The 27,070-nt window shown below is 46.2% G+C and overlaps 1 protein-coding gene across 2 annotated transcripts in view; it reads right to left on the bottom strand.

Moving 5' to 3' along the window:
- Positions 1-26,811, bottom strand: part of SPON2 (spondin 2) — a 73,230-nt gene extending 46,419 nt beyond the window's left edge. Inside the window, exons 1-3 of one of the 2 annotated variants that reach the window (XM_086964239.1) lie at positions 26,275-26,811; positions 25,304-25,530; positions 24,035-24,258 (exon numbers count right to left, since the gene is read on the bottom strand). In XM_086964239.1, coding sequence (XP_086820365.1) covers positions 24,035-24,258; positions 25,304-25,526 — 447 coding nt within the window. In that variant the 5' untranslated portion in view covers positions 25,527-25,530; positions 26,275-26,811. Of the gene's footprint in view, positions 1-24,034; positions 24,259-25,303; positions 25,531-26,270 lie in introns of both variants that reach the window. The other variant, XM_086964240.1, reaches the window with a different exon arrangement.
- Between the last annotated feature and the right edge of the window lie 259 nt (positions 26,812-27,070).

Genomic DNA, 27,070 nt, shown 5'->3' with positions numbered 1-27,070 from the left:
ATTTATATATATGAAACTATATATCGTACTTATTTGCTGCTCAGCTTCTATTCTCTCTTCAGTGTCTATGCCATGTGACCTAGGTTTGTCTATGCACTGGCCCTTTAAATATGGGTGGTCTATACTCACACGTTGTCATGTGAACAAGGCTCCTTCGTTGTGGCGGCAGGAATTGCACAGATAAAATAACTGCATTTTGCAACTTTGGGCCGTGTCCGTACCTTTTGTGCTGAGGATGACGAACTAAGCACAGGATTGATGGTGTTATTCATATATATATATATATTCATATATATATATATTTATATATATATATATATATATATATATATATATATATATATATATATATATATATATATATATATATATATATATATATATATATATGTGTATTAGCTACTGGCGGTCGCCAGTAGGTATATATAGTTAGGACCTAGTTACCATAGGAAATTCTGAACATTCTATTGGGAATAACTTTGGCGCCAATTGAGGGATCTGCCTGTAATTTTCCTTAAATTTGCCTCGCTGCGCTCCGCTCCTTCCCTGAAAGTTTCGGGGGGATTTGTCAAGCGGGGGCCGAGAAAAAAGGGGGGTCCCAAAACATGTTTTCCCCATGTTCATTTCCATAGGGACATTCTGACAAGGCTACAGCTCGAACGGCTGAACGGAATTATACCAGATTTGGCAAAATGGTAGGGACTGGTATGCAGCAGTGCCTTTTGTATGTTTGGTGTCAATCCCTCCAGTAGTTCTTGAGAAAATGGAATTTGACATTTTTCAAATGGCATTTTCTATGGGACCTTTAGACATGGTTACAGCCCAAACGGCTGAACGGAATTACACCAAACTTGGCAAAATGGTAGGGACAGGTATGCAGTAGTGCCTTGGCTATATTTGGTGAAAATCCCTCCAGTAGTTGTTGAGAAAATGAATTTGAGCAAATTATATATCTATATGAGCTCAACATTCTACTGGGAATAACTTTGGCGCCGATTGAGGAATCTGTGTGTAATTTTCCCGAATTTTGGCCAGCTCCGCTTCACTCCATCCCTCAAAGTTTTCAGGGGGATTCGTCAAGCGGGGGCCGAAAGGGGGTCCCAGAATGTGTTTTCCTCATGTTAATTTCCATAGGGACCTTTAGACACGGCTAAAGCCCGAACGGCTGAATGGAATTACACCAAACTTGGCAAAATGGTAGGGCCTGGTATGCAGATGTGCCTTTGTTATGTTTGGTGAAAATCCCTCCAGTAGTTCTTGAGAAAATTGAATTTGAAATTTTTCAAATGGCATTTTCTATGGGACCTTTAGACACGGCTACAGCCCGAACGGCTGAACGGAATTATTTTGGGTGGGCAAGGGTCCATTGGGCTACCTGAGTTAATGGTGAGTAATTCCTTCTGAATTTGATCCGTTGTTGGAGGAATAAATTGGAACAGTATGGGCTGGGATGATTGTTCCACTGAATTTGTTGATTGTGAGGTAGCCTGATCTGCAATGTCTATGTTGTGGTTTTTAAAAGAGTCATAAACTGAAGATACCTTATTTACAAAAAATTCACCTAAAGTGTTACAAAAGTCTGGTGACATTTCTTCTAGAGTACTGTTTTCAAATTTTGAAAGTTTTTTAACAGTAGAAAAGAGGGCTTTACTAGAGTTTGGAATGGGTGGAATGGGTACTGTTGTATTCACATCAAGGTGTTTAGGTCAAGGTAGAGTCAGTGTACCCATAGTGGCTACAAGCCCGGTGTTTAGGAGTGGAAAGGATCAACTAAAACGATCCACTAAATCCAAATCAAGGGCCCAGGAGCGTTCATGTAACGGCAAAGAGGATAAGCCTTGTGGTTAACTTATTCAGTTCGGTATCTGGTATACAGAAGGGAGGGTGTGTGCATGGCACAGACAGATAAGTAGTGGCTAGTATGTAGTTATCTGAAGGTGGTAGTCATAAGCAAGGTAGGTGGAACGGGTTCTAATGATTCATCAACCATCCACACTATTTGCCCTGAAACCATTACTTGATAATGAGTTAGCAGTGTTCGGTGCATAGAGGGAGCGTCTAGCATATTGGAGATTCCATCATCGTGTTGTGTTCACAGGGCACTCCATGGAATTTCCTCGTTAAGTCCCCTGCTGTCAGTGGCCAAACGGTGTATCTACCTCTGTTCCTTAAGGAATAAATTGTGCTTAGATTTGTCTGAGGTGGCTTCAAGAATTAGCCACGAGAGTGAATCAGCCGTGTGGTTCTGTTCCACATATTGTCTGCACATCTTGGTATGTGTTTTTTTGCAACGGAAGTTGCTTCGGTGTTCCGAGATGTGGGTTTTTATGGGGCGCGAGGTCATGCCCACATATTGCAGACCGCAGGGACATCTCAGCAGATATATGCAGTAGGAAGTATTGCAATTGGTGTGCCCCCGCAGTTCCCACATGAAGGTATCCATCAGAAGGATCGTCTTGTGTATGGACGTGAAAGGGCAAGCATTGCAGGAGCCACACAGGTAGTGTCCCCGTACAGGTGGTAATTGCCATAGAGTGTTTTGTTTGCTGGCTTCCACTTTTTTAGGTCTCGTATGGATCAAGATGTCTTTAATATTCCTTTACCTCTTAAAGGCAAATCTGGGATGCTCAAAAAAATCTTCCGTTGGATCCCCACCGAGACAAGAAAGACCGTCACCCACGCATTGGTTACGAGTCGACTAGACTACGGAAACACCCTCTACACCGGAATCTCAGCCAAATTACAGAAAAAACTCCAACGCATCCAGAACGCATCGGCGAGACTCATTTTGGATATCCCTCGCCAAGATCACATTACCAGCCACTTGAAAGAGCTCCACTGGCTCCCCGTCAACAAGAGAATAACATTCCGTCTCCTCACCCACGCGCACAAGGCCCTCTACGAACTCGGGCCCGAATGCCTCAACACTCGACTTTCCTTCTACACACCCTCCCGCCAACTAAGATCCTCCAATCAAGGCCTCGCTACAGTTCCGCGTATCCAAAGATCCACCATGGGAGGTAGATCCTTCTCCTACTTGGCGGCCAAAACCTGGAACGCACTCCCCACTCACCTCCGCCTTACACAGAACCACATCTCCTTCAGAAAAGAACTTAAAACCTGGCTATTTGATAAATAATGAACCCCCTCCCCAAGCGCCTTGAGACCCTCTGGGTGAGTAGTGCGCTATATAAATCCTTGAACTTGAACTTGAAGGAGCGCCCCCCCTATGGTTGTTTTGTGCACGTTTCCGTGCCTTGTAGATCTCCCTGGTAGGATAACCCCTATCCATCAGATTTCTTGATAGTATGGTAGACTCTGTCTTGTAGTCTGTCAGGTTGGAACAATTACGTCTGACCCGCAGGAATTGTCCAAAAGGAAGATTCAGTCTCACAGCCTTTGGGTGGTGGCTCGTAAAAGTGGAGCAAACTGTTCCGGTCAGTGGGTTTCCGATACCTAGTGGTATCAATTTTGCCTCCCATTAGTCTAATTGTTAGATCCAAAAAGGCAATGTTGGTGGCAGAGGCTGTTATGGTGAAGTTCAGGTAGTCATTCAACGTGTTGAGTCAATTGAAGAACTCTTTTTATAAGTCTGCGGTCCCTGCCCAGAGTATCAGGATGTCATCAATGAATCTCCTCCATAATTTTATGTTAAGATGGTAGGGATTCACTGGGTCATTGATGTATCTTTCCTCGAAGTCATCCATATACAGACATGCCACCGAAGGAGCAAACATGCTTCCCATGGAGTTACCCTGGGTCTGATGGTAGTGTTGCCCTTTAAATTCAAAGTAATTTTCTGTGAGGGCTAGGGTGGCACACTCTATAATGAAAGAAGGTGGTGTAGGAGTGGTCCATTCCTCAGCACTGAGGATCCTCTCAATCACCCCTAGTGTGGCCCTCTGAGGGATGTTGGTGTAGAGGTCCTCCACATCTAGGGTGATGGGGAAGTCCACCTGGGTGTCATCCTGTAGAGCACAGCTTTCCAAACTTTTCATGTTGGTGACACACACTTTTGTGAAAACATTTTCAGGGACACGGTAACGGGAGGAAGCGCAGCGAGCGAGCCCAACCCACCTATGGTGGGCTCGGGCCCCACACCCCACACACACACACCCCACCCCACACACAACCCCAGACACACCACCCCACACACACACCCCACCCCCCCACCACCCCCCCACACACACAGCCCCACACACCCAACACACACACACACACACCCACACCCCCCCACACACACATCCCACACACACATCCCACACACACAACCCCCACACACCCATCCCACACACACCCCACACACCCAACACACACAGAGACTTGAGGGGCACTGTTAAAGGGTACTAGTGAGGTAATCAGTGGCGGAGGTGGCCTTTCCCATCACCTGTCTCCCTCCATCTGTCTCCCTCCGACTGTCTCCCTCCCTCCCTCCCTGTCTGTCTCAATCCCTCTCTGTCTCACTCCTTCTCTGTCTCCCTCCCTCTCTGTCTTCCTCCCTCTGTCTCAATCCCTCTCCCTCCGACTGTCTCCCTCCCGCTGTCTCCCTCCCTCCCTCTCTCTCTGTCTCACTCCCTCTCTGTCACATTCCCTCTCTGTCTCACTCCCTCTGTCTCACTCCCTCTCCCTCCGACTGTCTCCCTCCCTCTGTCTCCCTCCCTCTCTGTCTCACTCCCTCTCGCTCTCACTCCCTCTCCCTCCCCCTGTCTCCCTCTGTCTCACTCTCTCTCTCTCCCTCTGTCTCCCTCTGTCTCACTCTCTCTGTTTCACTCTGTCTCCCTCCCTGTCTGTCTCCCTCTGTCTCACTATCTCTCTCTGTCTCCCTCCCCCTCTGTCTCCCTCCCCCTCTGTCTCCCTCCCTCTCTGTCTCAATCCCTCTCTGTCTCAACCCTTCTCTGTCTCACTCCTTCTCTGTCTCCCTCCCCCTCTGTCTCACTCCCTCTCTGTCTCACTCCCTCTCCCTCTGACTGTCTCCCTCTGTCTCCCTCCGTCTCACTCTCTCTCTCCCTCCGTCTCCCTCTGTCTCATTCTCTCTGTTTCACTCTGTCTCCCTCCCTGTCTGTCTCCCTCTGTCTCTCTCCCTCCCTCTGTCTCCCTCCCTGTCTGTCTCACTCCCTCTCTGTCTCACTCCCTCTCTGTCTCACTCCCTTTCCCTCTGACTGTCTCCCTCTGTCTCCCTCCATCTCACTGTCTCTCTCTCCCTCTGTCTCACTCTCTCTGTCTCCCTCCCTGTCTGTCTCCCTCTGTCTCACACACTCTCTGTCTTCCTCCCTCTCTGTCTCACTCCCTCCCTCTCTGTCTCACTCCCTCCCTCTCTGTCTCACTCCCTGTCTGTCTCCCTCTGTCTCACTCCCTCCCTCTGTCTCCCTCCCTCTCTGTCTCACTCCCTTTCCCTCTGACTGTCTCCCTCTGTCTCCCTCCGTCTCACTCTGTCTCACTCTCTCTGTCTCCCTCCCTGTCTGTCTTCCTCTGTCTCACTCCCTCCCTCTCTGCCTCACCCCCCCTCTCTGTCTCACTCCCTCCCTCTCTGTCTCACTCCCTCCCTCTCTGTCTCCCTCTGTCTCACACCCTCCCTCTGTCTCCCCCCTCTCTGTCTCACCCCCTTTCCCTCTGACTGTCTCACTCCCTCCCTCTCTGTCTCACTCTCTCTCTCTCCCTCTGTCTCCCTCTGTCTCACTCCCTCTGTGTCTCCCTCTGTCTCACACTCTCTCTCTATCTTCCTCCCTCTCTGTCTCACGACCTCCCTCTCCCCCGACCAACATATTCTGTGGGTTCCATAAGGGTCTGTGACAAAGAGGAAAATATTTTGCTTTCATTCTTATATCGTTTTCATATTTTCCTGTATTGGTGGTGCCCAGGTGCGCAGCGCCCCTCCCCACTCCCTCCCCCGCACTCCTCCATGCCCATGGCTCACACGGGCATTCTCCATTGAACTGAATTATTTTTGTTTTCAGGTTACAAGCTGCAGCGTGCAGAATGATGTAAATGTGAAAGCTTCTACATAGCTGCCAAGGTTTCAGGTTGCTTATGTGTGACATGTTCAAAATGTCATTGTACTTATGAGTGACATTCAGCAACCATGAGTGACACTTTCTCGCAAGCAAAATCAAGTATTGAAGACAAAGGAAACATATATATGTCAGAAATTACAACCATTTGAGGAATGAGAAAGTCTTTAAGAACGCCAGTTTAAGAAAAAAAACAGCTTGCGAAGAGGTGCACCACAGCTGCAGATTATGGAACCCAACTCTCCTCATCAGCTCTGTGTAAAAGAAACAGTGCTGTGTGCTGGAGTAGGAGAGGGAAGCGAAACACGTGGAACACCCCCCCACCCCCCACCCCCTCACACACACACACACAGGCTGCACATGTGCTGAGACGAGTGAAATATTGATGTTCTTGTCAGCAAATTAATCTGACCGGTGTAATCTGGGGAGAGGCTGGGGACCGGGTGTAGTAAGTGGAGAGAGCCATATGATTTCTCTCCCCCATGCTGGGAAACGTCCTGCTCTAGTCTGTGCCTGCCGGCGTCCGATCTAATGAGTAAGCCTGTGTCCACCCTGGGGCCATCAGTTTGCCGGGCACCGCCTGAGCTTCTGGAACCAACTATCCTTGACCTCAAAATCAGCGCACGTTACAGTGACCAACCAGCTTAAGTGCCATTACCTTCAGATGCTGTGTTGTGCGGAGGCTAAGGGGAGGGGGAGGCGTGAAGTTGTTTAGTAAAATATATTTTGCAGGCTAAGATGCGGTGCTGTTAGGACTGTGAACCTTCTGCTCTCCCAGAACCACTTTATCCATCTCTTAACCCACACGGGGAAACTGGGAAACTGATTTTTCACGGTGCACAAAAAACCTAAATGGTGTCAAGCTGCTCAACTGTCACAAAGCCGGTTCAAGTGTACGAGGTGCGTCAGTCTTTATTGTATACTGCGGCAACGCGTCTTTGCAGTCTTACCTGTATACACTGTAGTTGTAAGCTGGAGACTGCAGGCTACCAATTGTATATCGATCGCTGTAAACAGTTATTTGGCAGCAATTTGGCTTTTTGGCCGTTGTTCATAATCAGTAGGAATCCATAGCCTTTAGTTTGGCAGCAGTACTGTGAGCTGAAAGTCCTTACAATTCCAAAACTGTTTCTTGCGCACACCAATGCTCCATTGGGCCTCTGCTAGTTTCTGGATACTCGGCAGTAAGCAGGTAAAAGCGGCAATGGGGCTAAACTGGCGGGGACTGCTGCATGTGCTACCTTTTACCTTCTGCCTCCACATCGTAGCCGATCGCCTGCAAGGCAGCAGCCAGGCTCTTTAGGTCACGAGCCACTGACCCCCACGGGAGGCAACAATTTCGCTGTGCCACCCTAAGTTCAGGCTGCCCAGTCTAATCAGGACACGAACCTAGTGCATACTAACTAGCTGACGCTGAACAAGAGGGTCAGTCACTGACTCTGTGACTGCCACTCTCCCAGGCTCGCCAAGAATTCAATTTGCCTCGGGCAGAAGCCATAATTACAGGCATAGCGCTGGCGAGCCTGTTCGAGCAACAGGCAGCGCTGCGAGGCCACCGCAAGAGTCCCTTAAATCAGGAGCCTCCTGCCTTTTTCACAAACTTCCTTTTCTGTTAGCAGGACCCCTCCCCCCCCCCCGTCGTGTGTGGCAGCCTGGGACCGCTCACAGCCGCACCGAGCACTTCTCAGGTCGTTAAAGACCTTGTGCATGTTAATGGGGCTTTGTTGTTGCTACACCCCTTCTAAGAGCCCCTGCAGCTCGACTCTGCAGATTCGACACACCTACATATGGGTCGCGACACAGTAATGTGTCGCGACACATAGTTTGGAAAGCTGTGCTGTAGAGTATCCAAGAGGAGAAGGACATCAGTGGTGTCCTGGACATAGGAAGGGATTTGTTTGACCAGTGGCTGTAGGAAGTGATCACAGAACTTTGACAGGGGCTTTAGTACAAAATCGATGCCCAATACTATTGGGCGTCCTGGTACAGGAGTAGTTCCTTTGTGGATTTTAGGAAGAATATAAAAGTAGGGGACCCTGGGTTCTTTTTTTGTCAGGAATTCTGCCTCCTTTTTACTAATCCGATTCTGGCATTTAGCAGATTCGACCATACCAGAGATGGTTCTTTTCAGGCGCTCAGTGGGGTTGGATGGAATGGGGGTATAGTATTGCCTATCCCCTAATTGCCTAAGGCATTTGGTGTCATAATCAGTGGTATTCATGAGGACAGTAGCCCCACCCTTGTCAGCCTGCTTAATCGTTAGGGATTGATCATTAACTAAGGAGTTCAGCATCTGCAGCTCCTTTAGGAACAGCCCAGTCTCCTTCTTGTTGTCTACATTTCCAGGGCTGCGACTGTGGCTGGACCTTCCATTCATTCCCTTGAGTGGTAATTTAAGCCCTACTGTATCACATTTGATCCTCCTCCTCCCCTCTCTTTTATTATATATAGCACAACAGACTGCACAGAGGAGGCAGGAGGGGATGCTGGAGCTCAGTGGACCATGGAGTGCAGGAGGGAGGGGGTAGGGGCATGCATACGGGGACAATGAAGGGGAGCAGGGCAGGGGCAGCAAACTAACCAGGAAGGGCAGGCAGGAGGGGCACTGGCAGTAAAATAGACTGCTTAGGACTTGGGTGTGGGGGCAGAGCATGGACTCGGACATCCAAGGACAGGAGAAGAGTGTAGGGACAACAAGCTAATCACTAACGGCAAGAGACAGGGCAGGAGTGAGAGTGCAGTGACATGGACTCGAACAACACATGGCATCATGTCGGGCAGGAGAGAGGGGGCAGAATATGGACCAAACAGGAGAAGGCATCGCCATCGTCCATAAAAACACCATCAAAATCACGACCAGCTCCGACGTTAACCTTACCTCCGCCGAACACCTCCATTTCCAGGTCCACACTGACCCTAGAACCACACTCAGAGGCACCCTCATCTACAGGCCTCCAGGAACACGTAAACAATTCAGCGAAGACATCACCGACTTCATCAGTCCACATGCCCTCGTCTCCGAGAACTACATCCTACTAGGAGACCTCAACTTCCACCTCGAAAAGAAAAACGAAAGCAACACCACCACCCTTCTGGACAACCTGGCCAATCTCGGACTCAAACAACTTGTTGACACCCCCACCCATATAGCCGGTCATACGCTAGACCCAATCTTCACTTCCAGCAAACGCATCTCCTTCGATCGCACTACAGCTCTCCATTGGACGGACCACAGTTGTGTTCACTTCAGCTACAAAACCACCTCGACCCACAACCCCCCACAACCTATTCCCCAAAGAAAATGGAACAAAATCACCACCGACCAACTCCTCACATCGCTCAACCAAAACCCACCCGCCCTCTCATCGGACCCAAACCAAGCTGCCATCAAATTCAAACAATGGATCACTCACAGCGCTGACGAATTAGCACCCTTGAAAAATCATCACACCAAACAAGACTGCAAAAAGGCCCCCTGGTTCAACGATGACCTTAAAAAATCCAAGAAACTTTGCCGTACTCTCGAGAAAACATGGAGAAAAAACCCAACCTCCGACAACATGACCACATTCAAGGCAGCCACCCGCAAACACCACCAGCTGATTCGATCCACCAAGAAATCAGCATTCAAGAATCGGCTCGACAACAATGCACATAACAGCAAGGAACTATTCAATATCGTCAAAGAATTTACCAACCCCACCGCAGCCTCAAACGACATCACTCCCTTCCAAGACCTCTGCGATTCGTTATCCTCCTTCTTCTACAACAAAATTGCCGACATACATAACAGCTTCGAAAATAGTACCAACGAACAATCCTCCCCACACCCCTCAGAACCTATACCGGCCTCTAACACTCTCAACGCCTGGAACCCAATCACCACCGAAGATACCATCCGCCCAATGAATTCCATCCACTCTGGCTCGCCAACCGACCCATGTCCCCACCACATCTTCACAAAGCAGACTCCATCGTCGCACCCCATCTCCGTGATGTTATCAACTACTCCTTCAACTCTGCAACCTTCCCAGAAAGCTGGAAACATGCCGAAGTCAGCGCCCTCCTGAATAAACCCTCAGCAGACCCCTCTGAACTCAAAAACTACCGCCCAATATCCCTCCTCCCTTTCCCGGCAAAAGTCATTGAGAAAGCCGTCAATAGCCAACTCGCCGCCTTCCTCGAAGCAAACAACTCCCTCGATCCCTCACAGAACGGCTTTCGAGCCAAACACAGCACCGAAACCGCACTCATCGCAGCCACAGACGACATCCGAACACTACTGGACAACGGAGAAACAGTGGCCCTAATTCCACTCGACCTCTCCGCCGCCTTCGACACAGTCTGTCATAGCACCCTCATACAACGCCTCAACAACATCGGAATACAAGGAAAAGCGTTGGACTGGATCGTCTCGTTCCTCGCCGGAAGAACCCAGAGAGTACGACTTCCCCCATTCAAATCAGAGGCTACCAAAGTCATTTGCGGTGTACCACAAGGATCATCACTCAGTCCCACCCTCTTCAACGTTTACATGTGTCCACTCGCATCCATCGCGCGTCAACACAACCTTAACATCATCTCCTACGCTGACGACACCCAGCTGATCCTTTCCCTTACCAAAGACCCTAACTCCGCCAAAACCAATCTTCACGAAGGTATGAAAGAAGTAGCCGAATGGATGAAAAACAGCCGCCTAAAACTTAACTCAGACAAAACGGAGGTGCTCATCCTAGGACCATCCCCCTCTGCCTGGGACGACTCATGGTGCCCTTCGGCTCTGGGCACAGCACCCACAGATCACGCACGCAACCTGGGCTTCATCCTAGATTCCTCACTCTCGATGACCAGACAAGTCAACGCTGTCTCATCCTCCTGCTTCAACGTACTTCGTATGCTCAAAAAAATGTTCCGTTGGATCCCCTCCGAGACAAGAAAGACTGTCACCCACGCACTAGTCACGAGTCGACTGGACTACGGAAACACCCTCTACGCCAGAATCACAGCCAAATTACTGAATAAACTCCAACGCATCCAAAACGCATCAGCGAGACTCATTTTAAACATCCCTGGCCAAAATCACATTACCGGCCACCTGAAAGAACTCCACTGGCTCCCCGTCAACAAGAGAATAACATTCCGTCTCCTCACCCACGCACACAAGGCCCTCTACAAACTAGGGCCCGAATGCCTAAACATTCGACTATCCTTCTACACACCCACCCGCCAATTAAGATCCTCCAATCAAGGCCTCGCCGCAATTCCACGTATCCAAAGATCCACCATGGGAGGTAGATCCTTCTCCTACTTGGCGGCCAAGACCTGGAACTCACTCCCCACCCACCTCCACATTACACAGAACCACATCTCCTTCAGAAAAGAACTTAAAACCTGGCTATTCGATAAACAATGAACCCCATCTCCAAGCGCCTTGAGACCCTCTGGGTGACTAGTGCGCTATATACATTCTTGAACTTGAACTTGAACTTGAACTAGATAATGAAGGGGAGAAGGGCGGGGCAGAATATGGACCATAAAGAGCAGTAATGAGAGGGCTGTGACATGGAATTTAACAACACATCACACAGAAGACCTAGGTAGGGTCAGCAAGGTAAGCATGGAGGGCAAGCGGGAGGGCAACTGACAGCCTATGGGCAGGAGGGAGGGGCAGGGCCAAATTTGTATAATAGATGGCAGGAAGGAGGGGGTAGGAGCAGCAAGTTGACCATGGAGGAAAGAACTGCAAGGGCAGTACAACCGACCATGGGAACAGGAGAGAGGAGGCAGGGGTCTGGACACTGAGAACGACTGGCAGGGAGGAGTGAGGCAGGAACAGCAAGCTGTGCATTGAGGACTTATGGAATGGGATGAGGGCATGGAGATGGGAAACGGATTGCAGGCAGTAGGGGGAGGGGCAGCAATTTAACCACAGTGAACAGACCTGCAGGGTCAGCGCAATGGAACATGGAGGGCAGGAGGGGTTATGTCGTGTTATGTTACATACATTTATAATACGCGCAGATACTCATGAGTGTCCTGGCGCGAAGCCTAGTGGGGTATGGAAAGAGACTATCAGGCAAAGAAGTATGTCTTTAATTTCCTTTTTAAAGATACTAGGTCCTGAATGGACCGCAGGATGAGAGGAAGGGCATTCGAAGCAGCTGAAGCCTTCACAGCAAAGGAACTACCCCCTAGCCTCTGATACTTGAAGCGAGGGACCTGGGCAAAGCATAGGGACATTGAATGAAGGGCTCCCGAAGAAACATAAAAAGAGAACCGTCTCTGCAGATAGAGAGGGCCGCACCTATCAAGAGCACAATGGGCCAGAACCAATGATTTAATTTTAACACTGTCCACCACGGGAAGCCAATTGAGGGATCGCAGCTGATGGTGAACACTGTTCCTAGCTGAAATGCCCAATAGCAGTCTGGCTGCCGTATTCTGGACCACCTGTACCCCTTTTAACAGGTAGCTCGGGACACCAACATAAAGGGCGTTGGCATAATCAAGCCGCAACAGAATCAGTGCGCACATAACTGTTTCCCTCGCTGCCTGAGGTAGAAGAGGAAAGAATTTTCTGAGAGTTTTAAGAAGGCCGAAAACAGCAACCGACCAGCTTCTAAATGTGTGTCGAAAAAGAGAGACTCTCATCGAACCATACCCCCAAATTTTTGACAGGCTTCCCTGTGGTGGAGGGCAGTGGAAGGTTAGGCGGCCACAGCTGCTCTCGGAAATTGAGAGGGAATTGACCAAATAGCAGGATCTCAGACTTCTGTTCATTACACTTAACCTGTGCATCCGCCAGCCATTTAAAAATAGAAGCTAAGCAATGTTGAACCAATGAAACAGAGTCCGCATCTTTGTCCCTGGTAAAGAGCAGCTGGGTATCGTTCGCGTAGGCTATCGCTTTAGTCCCTAGCTCCTCTGCCACTGTGACAGTGGAATGCATTTTAAGAACAGAGGGCAGGGGGTGGTTGCCTCACAGTCATCATATAGTTGATATGTGCAGATGGGCCACTGTGTACACCCTGCAGTATACTGTGATACTGCATACATTTAGCTTCTGGGGAGCTTCCGTTGGGCTAAAGTTGCCCATTTTGGTTCATGGAGATCTCAAAGTATGGGAATTCTCAGTTGCTGTTCACTATACCATTAGTGGTCCAGGAAACATGTCGCCTATTTTGCTTTTGATTGTTTATTAGTAATATATTCTATTTCTGTTGACCAGCAGATAAAAAACATTCAGAAGTAGCATAGTGGGATTCAAGTGAAAGGTAGCATGGGAGAACAGGGGACAGTTTTAAAGCATATGAAAAGAGTGTGTGTGTGGGCGGGCGAGTGCACAATGGTTGAAAAAGTAGTTTAATATATGAAACTATTAGTTTCTTGCAATCTCACCAGAATATTTTCTGATAGCCTTCCTGGTCTACTTCATAGTCCGAATGTTTGTGTATGAAACATATATTTACATGTTTTTGTATGCAAGGAGGTGTTGTGGTACTGGTGGATAGTGGGAACACCTCTAAGGGTGGTGGGGGTCATTTACTAAAAGGCCCTGTACCATAAACAAGAACATACAATTAAAAAACAAGAATGGGCAATGTACAGAAGGCCTCGTGACCCTGACACTCTACAAGCTGTGTTGTACTTTGAACAACCAGTGCTTACCTGACCCACTTCTCACTATGCACTGTAATAATGTTTATGATTTTTTGTTGCTGGCACCAAATTTTAAGCATTGTCAACTGTAGGTGGTCGGAGAAACCCATGACTAATTTTGTTTAGAATTTCTTAGTAGACCCGTTACCATATCCACCAAGAGGCGAAAGACTTCCAGATACAGCCAAGGAAACAAGTGTATAATAGTCAGTGGACATAATAGAAAGAGGGTGGGCAGGTAATAATTTAGGAAACCACACAAAGGAGAGTGCAGAACAGTCCCGTGTCTACTAAGGTTTGGTGCTATAGTTCTCTCCCCTAGGTCTGGCTCATTTTATGCTGTCTTGCGCCAAACACACCCTTGCAACATAGTACAAGGGTGGGTGTGCATGGTGTCAAGCACGGGTTTTGTACGGGAAGGGTACGCGTCCTATACAAATGACTTTGCTTAGACATAATTAAAAAGTTTTTTATCTTTTTATGTGAGCTGTACACTACAGCACACATGGAAAACACTACAGCACACATGGAAACTTAGAAAAGTCTAGAGAGGCCCCCCCGCGTCTAGGGGAGGGGGGCCTTTAGTGGCATTTCGTGCGAGAGGCGGCAAAAAGAGAGGCTGGGCCAGTGCAAAGGGTAGTGGGAGGGGCAGCCAACAGGAAATACACGGAGGCAGGGTAGGCTTGTAGTGCGTCACCTAGGTGCGCAGGCTGCACCCCACCCCCGGGGAAAAGGATAAGAGCCCTGAACACGAGGGAGAAGCCCTCTTTGTCCTCTCGCCTTGGGCGCCGGGGGTCGCAGCTAGAAGCAAGTTGCCCACCCACCCATCCCTGTTGTTAAAGGTAGAACTGGCAAGGTCCTGGGCAAGAAAAATGGCGGAGACTCCTTTTTGGCAGGGACTGGCTCATCCTGGAACAGGGAGGGCAGTCAATGGGGCTCCGGGCTGGCGGGAGAGGGGGCCGTCCTGCTGGTGGTCCTGCACTCTCCGGCCCTACCTGAGATGCTGGTGCTGGCGGGGTCTGGGGCAAGAAAAATGGCGGGGACTCCATTTTGGCAGGGACTGGCTCATCCTGGAACAGGGAGGGCAGTCAATGGGGCTCCGGGCTGGCGGGAGAGGGGGCTGTCCTGCTGGTGGTCCTGGACTCTCCGGCCCTACCCGAGATGCCAGTGCCTGGAAGAAGCAATCTGGTGAAAGCGGGTTGAAAACTGGTTTCGCAAGGAAAGGCGCAAAGCAGTACCAGGTGGCCGAGTCTAGGGGCTAGACGATGGGTAGTTACCTGGAATGGAAGTGAAGCAATGGAGATGGGTTGTGGCCTGCTGGTACAGCCTACATCCAAGGTGGCTCTGGAGATCATGGATTGTAAAGTCAATTGTATCCTGTGGTGCAAATGAATACTGCACAAACCAATGTTTATCAATGTGTGTTGGATTGGTATAATAAAGTTGGTCTATTTTTGACAATGCATCAACAAATAAAGAGGGCGTTATCTGAGAATTAATAAAGACTACGCAGTGAAGACCAGACACTTTGTATGGTGTTTTTTGTGGTGTGCAAAAAGGAGGGGAAAGTATGGTGGGGACGAATCGCACGTTATATGCCTACTATAAGAAAACAAAAATTATGCCCACATCGAGGAGATGTAATTTTCTTATGATGTAATCCCGGACTATATTTTTTAGTTGATAGGAGTTTGTATCAAATTCCATAGGTGAGTGCCGTGAAATGTCCATGTGCCTCCCATTGTAGACCCTCTAGAAACAAGTACCACAATGTAGCAATAGCAGTACTTTAGAACTATTTTTCTGCACAACTACAATTGTGATGCAAATCTGGTGCTACATTTTAGTAAATCTAGGCCTAAATGCCTAAGGTATAACTCTAGCTCAGAAAAAGGGCTACTATAATTCAGAGGACCAGATGGAAAGGCTCCTGCCCGGGTAATATACAGGTGGCCTGCACAAATGTCCCACTCTGTATTAGCTGCGGCATATTGTGCATCCCCCTCACTGTTTTACACATTTTATGTCTAATTGGCTCCAGTAATGGTCTGTTGCCTCTCAGCTTTCTGTACTTGTGTTCTGCAGAAGAGGCCTGTTCCATCCCATGATAACTGTTTGAGACTACACTTATAATCTGGAGTATGCTTCTGTAACCTGCGGGGTAGTGAAGGGCAAGAGACGTGTCTTGGTTCTAGAAGGTTTTATTTGGTGGAATAGATAATCGGTACAGGTCTTTCTTGGGGCGCTCCTCTCCCTCCTGGTTACAGCTTCCTATGGACAGGGGTGCTTGAGAGACAAGGCCACATGTTGTAATCTCATTAAGACCTTTTATTTAGTTGGTCACATTTTGATAGGTTTAGGACTAAGGTTAGCCAATATGCCATCAGAGACTTTACTACAAAATTGTATGCTAAGACATTTAAATGGAGTCAGCCTTTTTGATGTTTACTGAGGAAGATTTTTAGCTAGCGTTCATCTCTACAAAGCCTTATTCTTCGGCGCCAGGCATTCTCATGGTGTGATGAGAGGAAACAGCTGGCACAGCTTCATTTCTAGAAAATGATTATGTCTGAGAAGATTATAAAGCAGAGCAGTGATGCATGTCATGCTTCCAAATACCAATAGGCCAACACTGAATGCACCCCAAGTGCCACTTCTACACCTGTAACATAAGTGTGGGTGTTGCATTTGTGGAGAAGTGTGGCTCAGGGGTTAGAGGCGGCAGACCCGGAAGCTGAGATTGGCCCTGGACCAGGGTTCAATTCCCCGCCTCGGCGGGTCTTGGGCTCAAAATTCCACGGACTCGATAATTCTCGCTCTGGTGCCTTCTCGACTCACGGGTTCACACTCTGCGACTCTGGGCAATAGCTTGCTTAATCTCCACAACGGCCCCTCGCGGCGGGAAGCCTGGCTTTCACCTTGTGGATACCCCGTCGGGGTTATCTCACAGGGGAATACCAGGACGGGTTCCCTAAGCAAGCGCCAGGATGCCCTTTGGGTGACAGGTTGCGCTATATAAGTACATTTACATTTCAAATTGTAATCTATTGCAGTTAAACAGTTTAATTTATTATTTATAAAATGCAAACAGGCCAAATCTAATTCGCTTCAAAGTGCATGCACAAGTAACTAAATAGAACTTTCTTTCTGTTGTTCTCTTTCAATTCATTCTTTAATAAGAACATAATTCTTCATTCAAAATAAAGAAGCAGAACAATAATAAACCCCAAAATTAAAATGCCCCAAACCATAAAGCGCACAATATCCAATCAAAAATAAATACTTCCAAAAACTCCCCACTCATGTACTCTAAAAATGTAAATTATCAGGGACAAAGTCTCATTTCAAAACGCCAACCCACCAAGTAAATACACTCAGCTACTTTATACAGTTTACCAGACATACATGGTCAAATTCGAACAAATGTTGAAGTATCTACGGTATGTTTGATAGTCCCCTAGGTCAAAAAGGATTTCTATGGGAATCAACCTTTTCCATGCTCATGACGAGCCCAGCTCGTCATGAGTCACAGTTGAGCTGTGCTCATGACGAGCTGGGCTTGTCATAACTGCCGTGATCCGCCCACGCGCGATTGATTCCCCGCCTGTGCGGGCAAATTATTCAGTGAGCGGAGTCGTAACGAGCTCAGCTTGTCATGAGCACAGCTCTATTGTGACTCATAACGAGCTGGGCTCGTCACAAGCACCGTGGCGCTCGCACCCCTCTCCCCCTGTGCCGTGGGGGAATTACCCCCACAGCGAAGGGGTTAAAACAACTTGAACCTCGGGATATCTCAAAAGTGTTTTGCCAGGGCATGCCACAGCTTGGCCAAGGGCAACCTAAACGTTTCTGCCACCCATTTGTTTTCTCTGATATATCTAGTAGGTAAATAATTAGATGCAAGAGTCATGATAAATGTCCTCATTGCAAACAGCACTCTCAAATTGTTCTGTCAGGAATAGTCAACCATCCTAATTGCTGCCATTGTTGTAAAATGGAAATACTTTTATAGAGTTAAAATGATCCTTTTATCTATAGTCTGTAATGTGAAGCAGTAGGCCAACAGAGTGATGCTCAGATACCTAGCCCTCCAGTATTGTAATCAGGACAGAACGATGGCCTGTAGTAGTAATCGGCTTTATTCCAATTCTAAAAGTGGGCAGACTTTAGAGAAGAGGTAGAGATTTAAGAGGGAGGTTGTTACTACTGCCCTAACCTAAAGATTGAAAGCAAGTCCACTATTTAAGACCACTAGGAATGGCACTGAGCCCACCAGGCTATGTAAATTGTTCTTTTAGGAGCGTTGCACAACAGGGAAGCAGCACCTCAGTATTCACACCATTTATTTAAAACCAGTTGTCACGCACCCACGTCTGCACAACCCAAAATATTCTGACAGCTTCACAGGATCTCAAGATCCCACTGGAGCTGAGGCAAATGCTGATTAATATTGATATCACCAAGATACCCAAGAGCAGGCCCTTGAGGCACACCACTTGTTACAGGATTGATGAAGCAATAAGGTCCTAGATTAAATAGTTGGGCTTTGCCTAAAAGAGCAAAGTGGGGCTTGAATTCCCCCCACCTGTCACAGGCAGTCCAGAAACATAGCACGGTTAGGGAGAGTGAAGGTAGAGAGAAAGCCATCCCAGAGGGAAAGAGAGAAAGGAGAGAAAGAGAAGATTCCTGCAGACAGAACTAAAAGTTTAGCGTAGCAGGTCTCCTTCTGTCTCTCAGATAAAATGATATCTCCCCCATGCCTAGCATGCCCTCTTTGTGTCCCTATAAGGAAATAACTGAAAAAGACACAATAGCATATATTCTTCTTTAGCTACACTTCGAAATGGGCAGTGACTTCAGCCAGGGCAGCACTCAGGAACCAAAAGTAGCCCCAGCATAAATGCTCAAACTAGCTCCGCTCCGTGTCTCCTCGCACAGTCACTCTTTCCATTCAACCATTCTCTCTCTCTTTCTCTCTTCTCTCATTTCTCTTCTCTCCCTCTTGGATCACTTCCTCTCTACTTTCACTCCTTCTTCCAAAGTATTTCCGTGCCTGCTTCAATTAACCTCTATGAGCTGGGGAAGGGAGAGAGGCATCAGGAGCGGCCCTAGGCATTCAAAACCATCCTTCACAGGCTCCAGCCCACCTGGGAAATGCCCAGTGGCATAAAAGGCCTTTCCGGCCGTGTGTGTATAAGTAGACAAATAATTTGAGAGTTCATACTGGATTTGTAGAGTTTTATTATGACATTTTTATTGAAGGTAACACAAAAAGCCTGATTAAAAGCAAAGTAATAAAAGGATCTTTGACAGCTGTGGCCCGTGCAGGGAAGAGCAGTGGGACTTGGGGGGGGGGGGGATTATTTCGAAGCAAGATGATGAGGGAAAACTAATTATTTCTTTAATTTTCCCTTGTCATCGCGAGTCGAAATCCCCCCACCCGGCCCTACCACTCTTACCTGCACGACCCGCGGATGATCTTTGAAAATAAATGTTAACAACTATATTCAGGTCCTCAGCCAGTCATAAACATCAGCTGGCATGTATCTAAGCTAGAGTCAGATCATTTCATCATCCGTACTTGATTAGTGATAACCTTATTATATAATTTTGGAAACTGAATGGATAGATGATTGATTAACTTAGTTGGCAGAAGCCAAAAGTTCCTTATAGATTTTGCTATCAAGATTGTTAAACAAAGAAGCCGGCAAGTGATTCACATAATTCTTGAATAGGATTTACTATCTCATTTTCATTTGTCGGGGTATTTTATCACTTACAAAATCTGAAAAGATCTAAACTCATATTGTGATCTTCTAAAGTTCAACTTGAATAGTAAGGTTTTTTTGGCTTCTAGATATTTTTATATGCCTTATTGCGGTTCTTGCATGGTGCAAAGACAGAAATGTCTACCTATATTAATATTATGAGACCTGAGGTAATGCCACAGAGGTTTCATAGAGAGGCCTCCCTCTGCCAAGGTTTTACCAGGCCCCTCCCAGCCGCCAATTACAAGAGCATTGACATTGAAATACCACCAATCAGGTACCTCCACCAGAGTGCTCAAACCCCCCATAATCAAAACGAGGTTACGGTACTGGACGCTGGAGTATAACATGGCATAGCAGGGAAGGACAGTGGTGGTGTGACTGTAGATACTTCCATCTTGGCCTGTGACTCTCTCCCCTCCCCCCCTTGTGCAGGTAAGAGGAGAAGATTGTCAATCACCCCAGATACTGGGGATCATAGCTTTCCTTAGGATTAAGGTTCCTTGTTGTGTCCCTCAGGAAAAAAGGAATCCCAGAGACACACATTGTATGTGTTAGGGAATCTCTGGAATTAACATGTTGCTTGGTTGCTTGGGTAGTCCAAGGAAAGAGGTTCCCCAGGCCCTGAGGAATCGGGGGATTACCCCCTTGCATCGCCGGGGGCGACCAAAGACAGCAGCAGGGAGGCCTCCCTCTACCTATCACACATTGTCTACTCTGTCATTATGAGGAAACATCTGTAGCTGTGGTGGAAAACTCTGACCGTGGTGTTTTGGATTAGGCATGGGTGTAGCTGGTGCCTCAAAGGTCATAATCTAGAGCAAAGTCCTACAACTCAACAAAATAGTGCATCAAGTGGATACTTATGAACACAATTTGAAATCATTTTTTTTCAGTCCTGAAGTAGTGAGTACCTCATTCAGAAGAAATGTTTCCTTTTCATTACAAACAAGGCTTTGAAACATTTCCACATTTCTCTAGGGCACTGGAAAATGCTCTTAACGTTCAATTTACTGTTAAAATGATTGAAATGTGTTACTTGGAAAGAGGATCTTAGCCTTCTCCTGTTCTGCAAACTAAAGACAAATTGACTGATGAGCCGTAGGGTACCCGATGTATAAAAATGGAATATTGAAAAATAATGATATTACTGTTGTCAACTGCAGCCTGTGTTTAAACCCAAAAAAGTTTAAATCTCACAAAAGGATTTCGCAGATGCACAAAAAATGAGCAAACGATTTCCTTGTATCTGCAATGGTTGTCTGTTGCCCTATTTCCAGTACGGTGCAAATTTGAACTGGAACTGCAGAAATGTAAAAAAAAATATTTATTTTGTATAGTTTTTGTGTTTCCTAACAGAGTGACTACGCCCTTACTATTGCCCTGCATTTTAAGTTCAGTGCTTTAAGGGGGTGAAAAAGGAAGGGTCTCTTAAAGAGGTGATACCTAAAGGGGTCACTAGGAACCCTTCATGAGAGCTGTGGCCAATGTGACTGGGGAGGGTCTTTTGTATGGGAAATAGAATGCTATGCCTGCCAGATTCATAGAGTCTTACCAACAAAAGAATACTCGAAATCAGCAGTCAACAAAACCTGTTTATCCGTTTGTATAGCACCGTATCCCTGAGCTATGAGCAACCAAACATCTGACAGCATAAATCTAAAGGTATGTAGCGCCTTGACTGCTTGCCATTAGTATCCTTTATTAAAGTGTACAAATGGCATAACTTGGCTATTTAATTGAAATTAAATAGTATCTTGGGGCCTTGTGCACAAATTGTAAATGGTAAAAGATTTCACCCTTTTTAGCTTCCTTTAGTTCCTTACATGCTAACATTTGGGGTGATTGGAAGTAGGCTGCGTTCAGGAAGTGAGTGCCCTGAACAAAGACTAAGCTTGCATCAAGCGTGGTAGTTCACTAGAGTGAGTAGATATCACCACACTCACTGCTACCCCCACCAATAGATTTGACATGTAACCCTGACTTTACCAAAATATTTTGTGGATAAAATATGGGCCGGGCCCCAGCACAAAGGCATATCTCTGAGTCTGTGCAGCAAGCATCCTGCATTGCAACCACTGGTCTCACACTTGGCCATTTGTATGATCAAGGATCACTGGACAAAAGTGTTTGATCAGTGCCAAGGCACACTCCCTGCACTCACAGGGGCTAGACACAAACTTACATTCAGTGGGCCTATACATACACTATGCTGTCCCAGACCCAGGGAATTAGGTATCACTCCCTCAGTTCCATTGGCCACATTATTGTGCCTGTATCATTCTGTGTATATACATACATGAGACAGTGCAAGTAACCACTGTGTAGTTATAGTTAGGACCTAGTTACCATAGGAATTTGTTTTTGTTTTGCTATGAACTTTGATGCCATTTAGCGAATCTTCATAACACTTTTCCCCAAAAAAGCTCATCAACCTGAGCTCTTTCCTGCAAACTTTCAGGATGATCCATACAGCTGGGGTCTAGAAAATGGAGGGTGGCTCCAAAATGCAATTCCCTCAAGCAGTTTCTATGGGGATTTCCAAACAGCGCTGTACCCAAAGCGGTTGAACAGAATTACACCGATTTTGGCCGAAAACGAAATCAATACCCAGAAAGCGTACAGGAGTCTCACAGGCATGCAACTTAAAAAAACTAGAGTGCTTCGATTGGCTGAGGGGGCATTTTTCCCATTAGCTTCCTTGCTCCTGCGGGTTCAAGAGGCTCTTGCAAGTTCTACAGGAGCTCACATTCTGATTGGCTGGCCTGAACATAATTCTTGTAACCACCATTACAGCACTCTTGAGCCTAAAAATAAAAAAAAATATGAGGTGTAAAGGGGCAGGGAAGAGATACCCTGAACCTCTGGACCTGGAAGGGGGTTCTAAAGGGCACCCTTGGGTCAAATTAATAGAAAAGTTTCTTTTTGGGGTGCTGTGATCCCCTCGGAATCCAGTGCTAGCCAGCTTGGTCTCCTGGACTCCAGTGTTAATTCCTATAGGTTTCTTTGCTCTTCGATAAAGAAAAACATGACTAGTTATGATTTAACATTAAAAATAAAAACCACTGAAATTTGCAATTAATGTTTAGGATCACAATCTATAACTCACACAACAGTTGTACAAACTTTAATTGCACACCAAATGAAAAGCTCCTGACCTCACAATATTTATACCAATAAAGAACAACTCCTAAATGGAAAATGGAAATAAATAACAATACATATTTAATATTTGTAATTGCATCTGTTGTTTTAAGGATGAGGTCATGAGCATTAAAGTTTGTGTGTGAGTTATGCTTTGTAAGACTTTAATGCGATTGTGGTCCTAACCATGCCTTGCGATTTTCTGTGAATTTTTATGTTTTAAATTCAAAATCATAACTGCACTTTAACTGTGTTTTAGGGGCTATTGCAGAGCCAACCATAATGCCACTTTAACCTTTGCTTGATATAACATAATTATTTGTAAAGCGCACTATCAGCCATAGGAATCTTGGAGCTGAATAACAGATGTTTTACTGTTACCCAACAGTACTCATTTTATTGACCTCAAATGAATGAAAGGTAGAGTGGACCCATCTGGATTTGAACCTGTGACCATGAGGTCAAACACAAGCCCCTGCAGTGGATGCATTAGTCCACTGAGCCTCCAGACCCAGTTTATATATGTGCAAATGCAGTGTGCCTGAGCACTTTTAGTCACTTACAGGTGCATTTTGCACCTGTAGAATTGTACACTTTTTACTTTTTAAACCTGTCCTAATGAGTTCATGCACAGAAATATCACAGTTTGTTTTATTTCTGTTTTGCATAAGACAGGTCTTTGCTGATACTTACGACTTTAATATATACTTCTATCATGTTTAGCATATATAAACCTTCCACATTCATTTTGAGTTCGAAAACCATTACGTGTGCAGTGCAGCATTTTAGCTTCAACAGCAGATGTATCAATAATTGTGTTTAAGATCATGTACACACAGGGCAAAACACCATTGGCGACTCTAATTACTGCGCTCTTCATCTAAACTGCTGCGTTGAATAGCGCCTTGATTTCTACCAGCTCACGATTAGTTAATGATGAGCCTGGGTTCCTCATTTGAAGGAATTTAACATTACCAAGTTCTTAAAAGCCTATTGGCCTTGTTCACCACTTACCACATAAACAATAATCCACAGAACACATGAAAAGTCAAAGCAGGTTTAAAGAGACAGGCACACCAGAGACACAGGAAGGGAGGGGAGTAGCCATAGTAAAACGAAGGAAGTTACAGATAAAGCTTGTCTAGAGGAATCAAGGATTACTTGCGCCAATGAAGAAGAGGGCCCCATTTTCTTTAGGCAGGACACTTATGAAGAAATATGCAGTGTAGCGTTTCCCAGTGGGTCTGAGATTTCAGCTAGGACTTTTACTTAAGGGATAGAAGGTTAGGCAAGAGCACCTACTTAAAGAGTTATCTAGACAAAGCACCATATATAGAAATGATTTTAATTAATTCCAGTGCATGGTTCTCCTGCTTGATCACTTTGCACGCTCCAGGTTTCCAGAACATTTCACTCTGAGTTCCATAAGTGCATACTGATACTCAGTGTACTTACCAGCGAGTGCCTGGAATGAACTTCCAGCTCCGCTGAGGTCTGCCCTGTCCCGCTAGAGATGGGGTCCGCGGAGAAGATCCCGTGCACACTTTGGATTTTTTCTCCAGCAGCTTCAATTTCCTTCATGAGTGACCACGCCTCACCCTTTTCAGCAAAATCCCGCACTCCGTTGCTGGCGTATCCACCCTTCTGCCACATGTGGAAGTCAGAGCTGTGGGTAGCACCTGTGGGGTTGGTGAGGGTTAATGTCAACAAAAAATAAATTAGAGTAGCAGACATTTTCATTTGAATCTCCTTGTTGGGCAGCAAATTCTATTTCTAGAAATACCCGTTATAATTTTTGCCAAAAGGCAGATGTTATTATTATAAGGCATGACAAATTGTAAAATGTGTTTAAACTTCTATCATTCATATACCAGTTGCAATGATACCAACACTACCAATATTGTTTTTAATGAGTTTAAAACCCCTTTTACTCATCCAAAAGCCTCCTCCTACTGCTATGACCTAAAAAAGGAAATGTAAAAAAAGTCCTTCACTCTTTTATCCCTCCACTATCCTTTTCAATCAAAATAACAGACAAACATGCTCACGTCTCAAATTCCATATTCCACTATACTAGCTCACCACTAATCCTTTATGGGTTCCAGAGTAGCGTGCTACTTGCCAATAAAGCATTGGAACATCTCATCAGGGTTATTAGCGCTATATAAATGTAAATCTTTGTTCCCTTTGTTACCCCTCCCCAAACCTTCTCAATCCAAAAAAATGACTAACATATCCACCACTTAAAATAATTTCATGTTTCACCATACTAATTCAAAACTAATCCTTATGGGTTCCAGAGAAGCGTGCTACTTGCCAAAAAAGCACTTCAAAACCCGATCAGGGGTAACAAGCGCTATATAAATACAACCTTTTTTACTCTTCTATCCTTCTGCATCCAAATACCAGACTAACCTATCCACCACTTAAAATTTACTTACATGTTTCACTATACTAATTCAACACTAATCCTCTATGGGTCGCGGAGTAACGTGCTACTCGGCGAAAAAAGTGCTTTGACTCCTCGTCAGGGGTAGTAAGCGCTATACAAATGCAATATCAATACTATACAATATGTGAAAAATATTAATGTTTCCATTGAATTCTACTGATTTGGCATTTAATCCAGAATGAAAGACCTAGTTTACGCGAAATACTATAGTCTATATATATATTATGAATTTTTTACATTTTTATTATTGACTCTATAAGCATCTTACTCACCGAGCAGAGATGACCATTGAGCCGGGGGTCTGAACAGGGGATACTGCTTGGGGAAAGCCACCTGGCTCCATTTCCCTGTAAAGACGATGCTGTACCGGGCCAGCTCCTCGGCTGTGCAGAGGAAGTCCTCGCCCAGGGGCAGGCAGCTGGCACAGGCCACAGCTGCCGAGAGGACAGCCCAGAAGACTTTACAGGACCTGCAGCAGGGCGTGAGGGTTTCCATCTCCCTGCCCATGGAAAGAGAACAACCGTGACCGGCAAGCCACAAGAGCCGGGATGGGTGTAACAGATGTGCCATCATTTCTGCCTGACATGCAGAGGAGAACCGCGGGATTGTACCGTGGAGCACAGACAGATGTTTACATCCCTGTGCTTTCCTAAGGATACGCTGCTAAAACGCAGACATCTCTGTATGCTACACATTTTCTTTCACACCTGCAGTCAATTTTTAAGTAAGATTTCCATTCATACTTTTTGTGTTCTAAATATGAACGTAGACACAAATATCTGACAGCACTCTTTAAAAGTTTCATGCAGGCTCGTGATGTCAGTGGAATCTTTCAGATTTAAGTTTGAGACTTTGTGCAATGCTCAGAGTTTTGCAATATTTTCCATTTTACGAGTGAACATGCCTTGTGCTCAGCCTCTGCTCTTCCAAGAGCCACATATTGAAATGATTATATTTCAACATGCCTGCTTTACGCTTGAAATACATTTTTCTAAGAAAAAAACATCACCAATCTGTTCGACTGGAATTGCTTCTCGGAAAATTAGATTTCACCGCTCGAAAACATGTACAATCCACAACCCAACGCAGGCAATATATTCTGGAGGCAATCTCCTTTGACCATGCATGCATTCATCACCCTGAAGTGCATGTTACATGCTACATGCTCCTCGACCCTGGGCAGCTGGTAAGTTATGAGATCTAAACCTGAGGAGGAGCAGGGGTCCCAGTTCGGGATACTTACTGGTTTGGTGGTTGGAGCTGTCTTGGCGGGAGCACCTGCTGTTGCTGGCAGCTGGGCTGGACTGCAGGGGAGAGCCCCGGCCGCCTTTGCTATTTATGCCCGAGGAGAGCCCCCCTTGTCCAGCAATGGTCTTAACCCAGCACCTTGCACTTTACCGGAATGCAGAGCCTGGAACAAATATCAAAGCATGGCACTTTATCCACGCGCCTATAAAAGTAAGTCTTTGCTGCTCAGCAGACTCGGCACTTTTTTTTTCAACTGCCCCGGGTTATTATTATCTACTTAAACTCGCCCAGCAGTGTAGAGATGCTGGTGACGTAGCAGCGCTCTGCTTTTAATGCTTTCATAATGTTTTGCCTCCAGCATGATAGAGCTATGCGCTTGGGAGGATAACAGTGCAGAATAGCCAGTCTTTCTTGAGGTTTCTTTAGTTGCGAGATATTTTTTATATATTTCCCTTATACATGATGGACAGAGCCAAATATGCATGTTAACATAAAAACACATGCAACACAGGCACACAGTCGAACAAATGAATACACACGAAGTTCATATGTTCAGGAAAGAAAAGTTTTATTGCAGCCAAAGTCCAAGCGTGGGTGAGGAGGACTTTGCTTCCAGGAGTGCCATGCATGGAGGGATGCCTCTGGTGTCCTGGCCCTGAAGACTGGAGCTGCTTTTCATCATTGCTGCACTGAAATCACATCACAAACAAGCACCACCCTCAGGCAAAAGATGTTCCAAAAAGGCCCTGACCCTTCTTTCAAAAATGAAGAAATAAAGTCATGTTTAATAA

The sequence above is a fragment of the Lissotriton vulgaris genome, chromosome 3_2 (genome assembly GCF_964263255.1).
Source record: "Lissotriton vulgaris chromosome 3_2, aLisVul1.2, whole genome shotgun sequence".
NCBI lineage: Eukaryota > Metazoa > Chordata > Amphibia > Caudata > Salamandridae > Lissotriton > Lissotriton vulgaris.
Note: the sequence above shows the minus strand (reverse complement) of the source record. Positions and strands in the feature narration are given on the sequence as shown.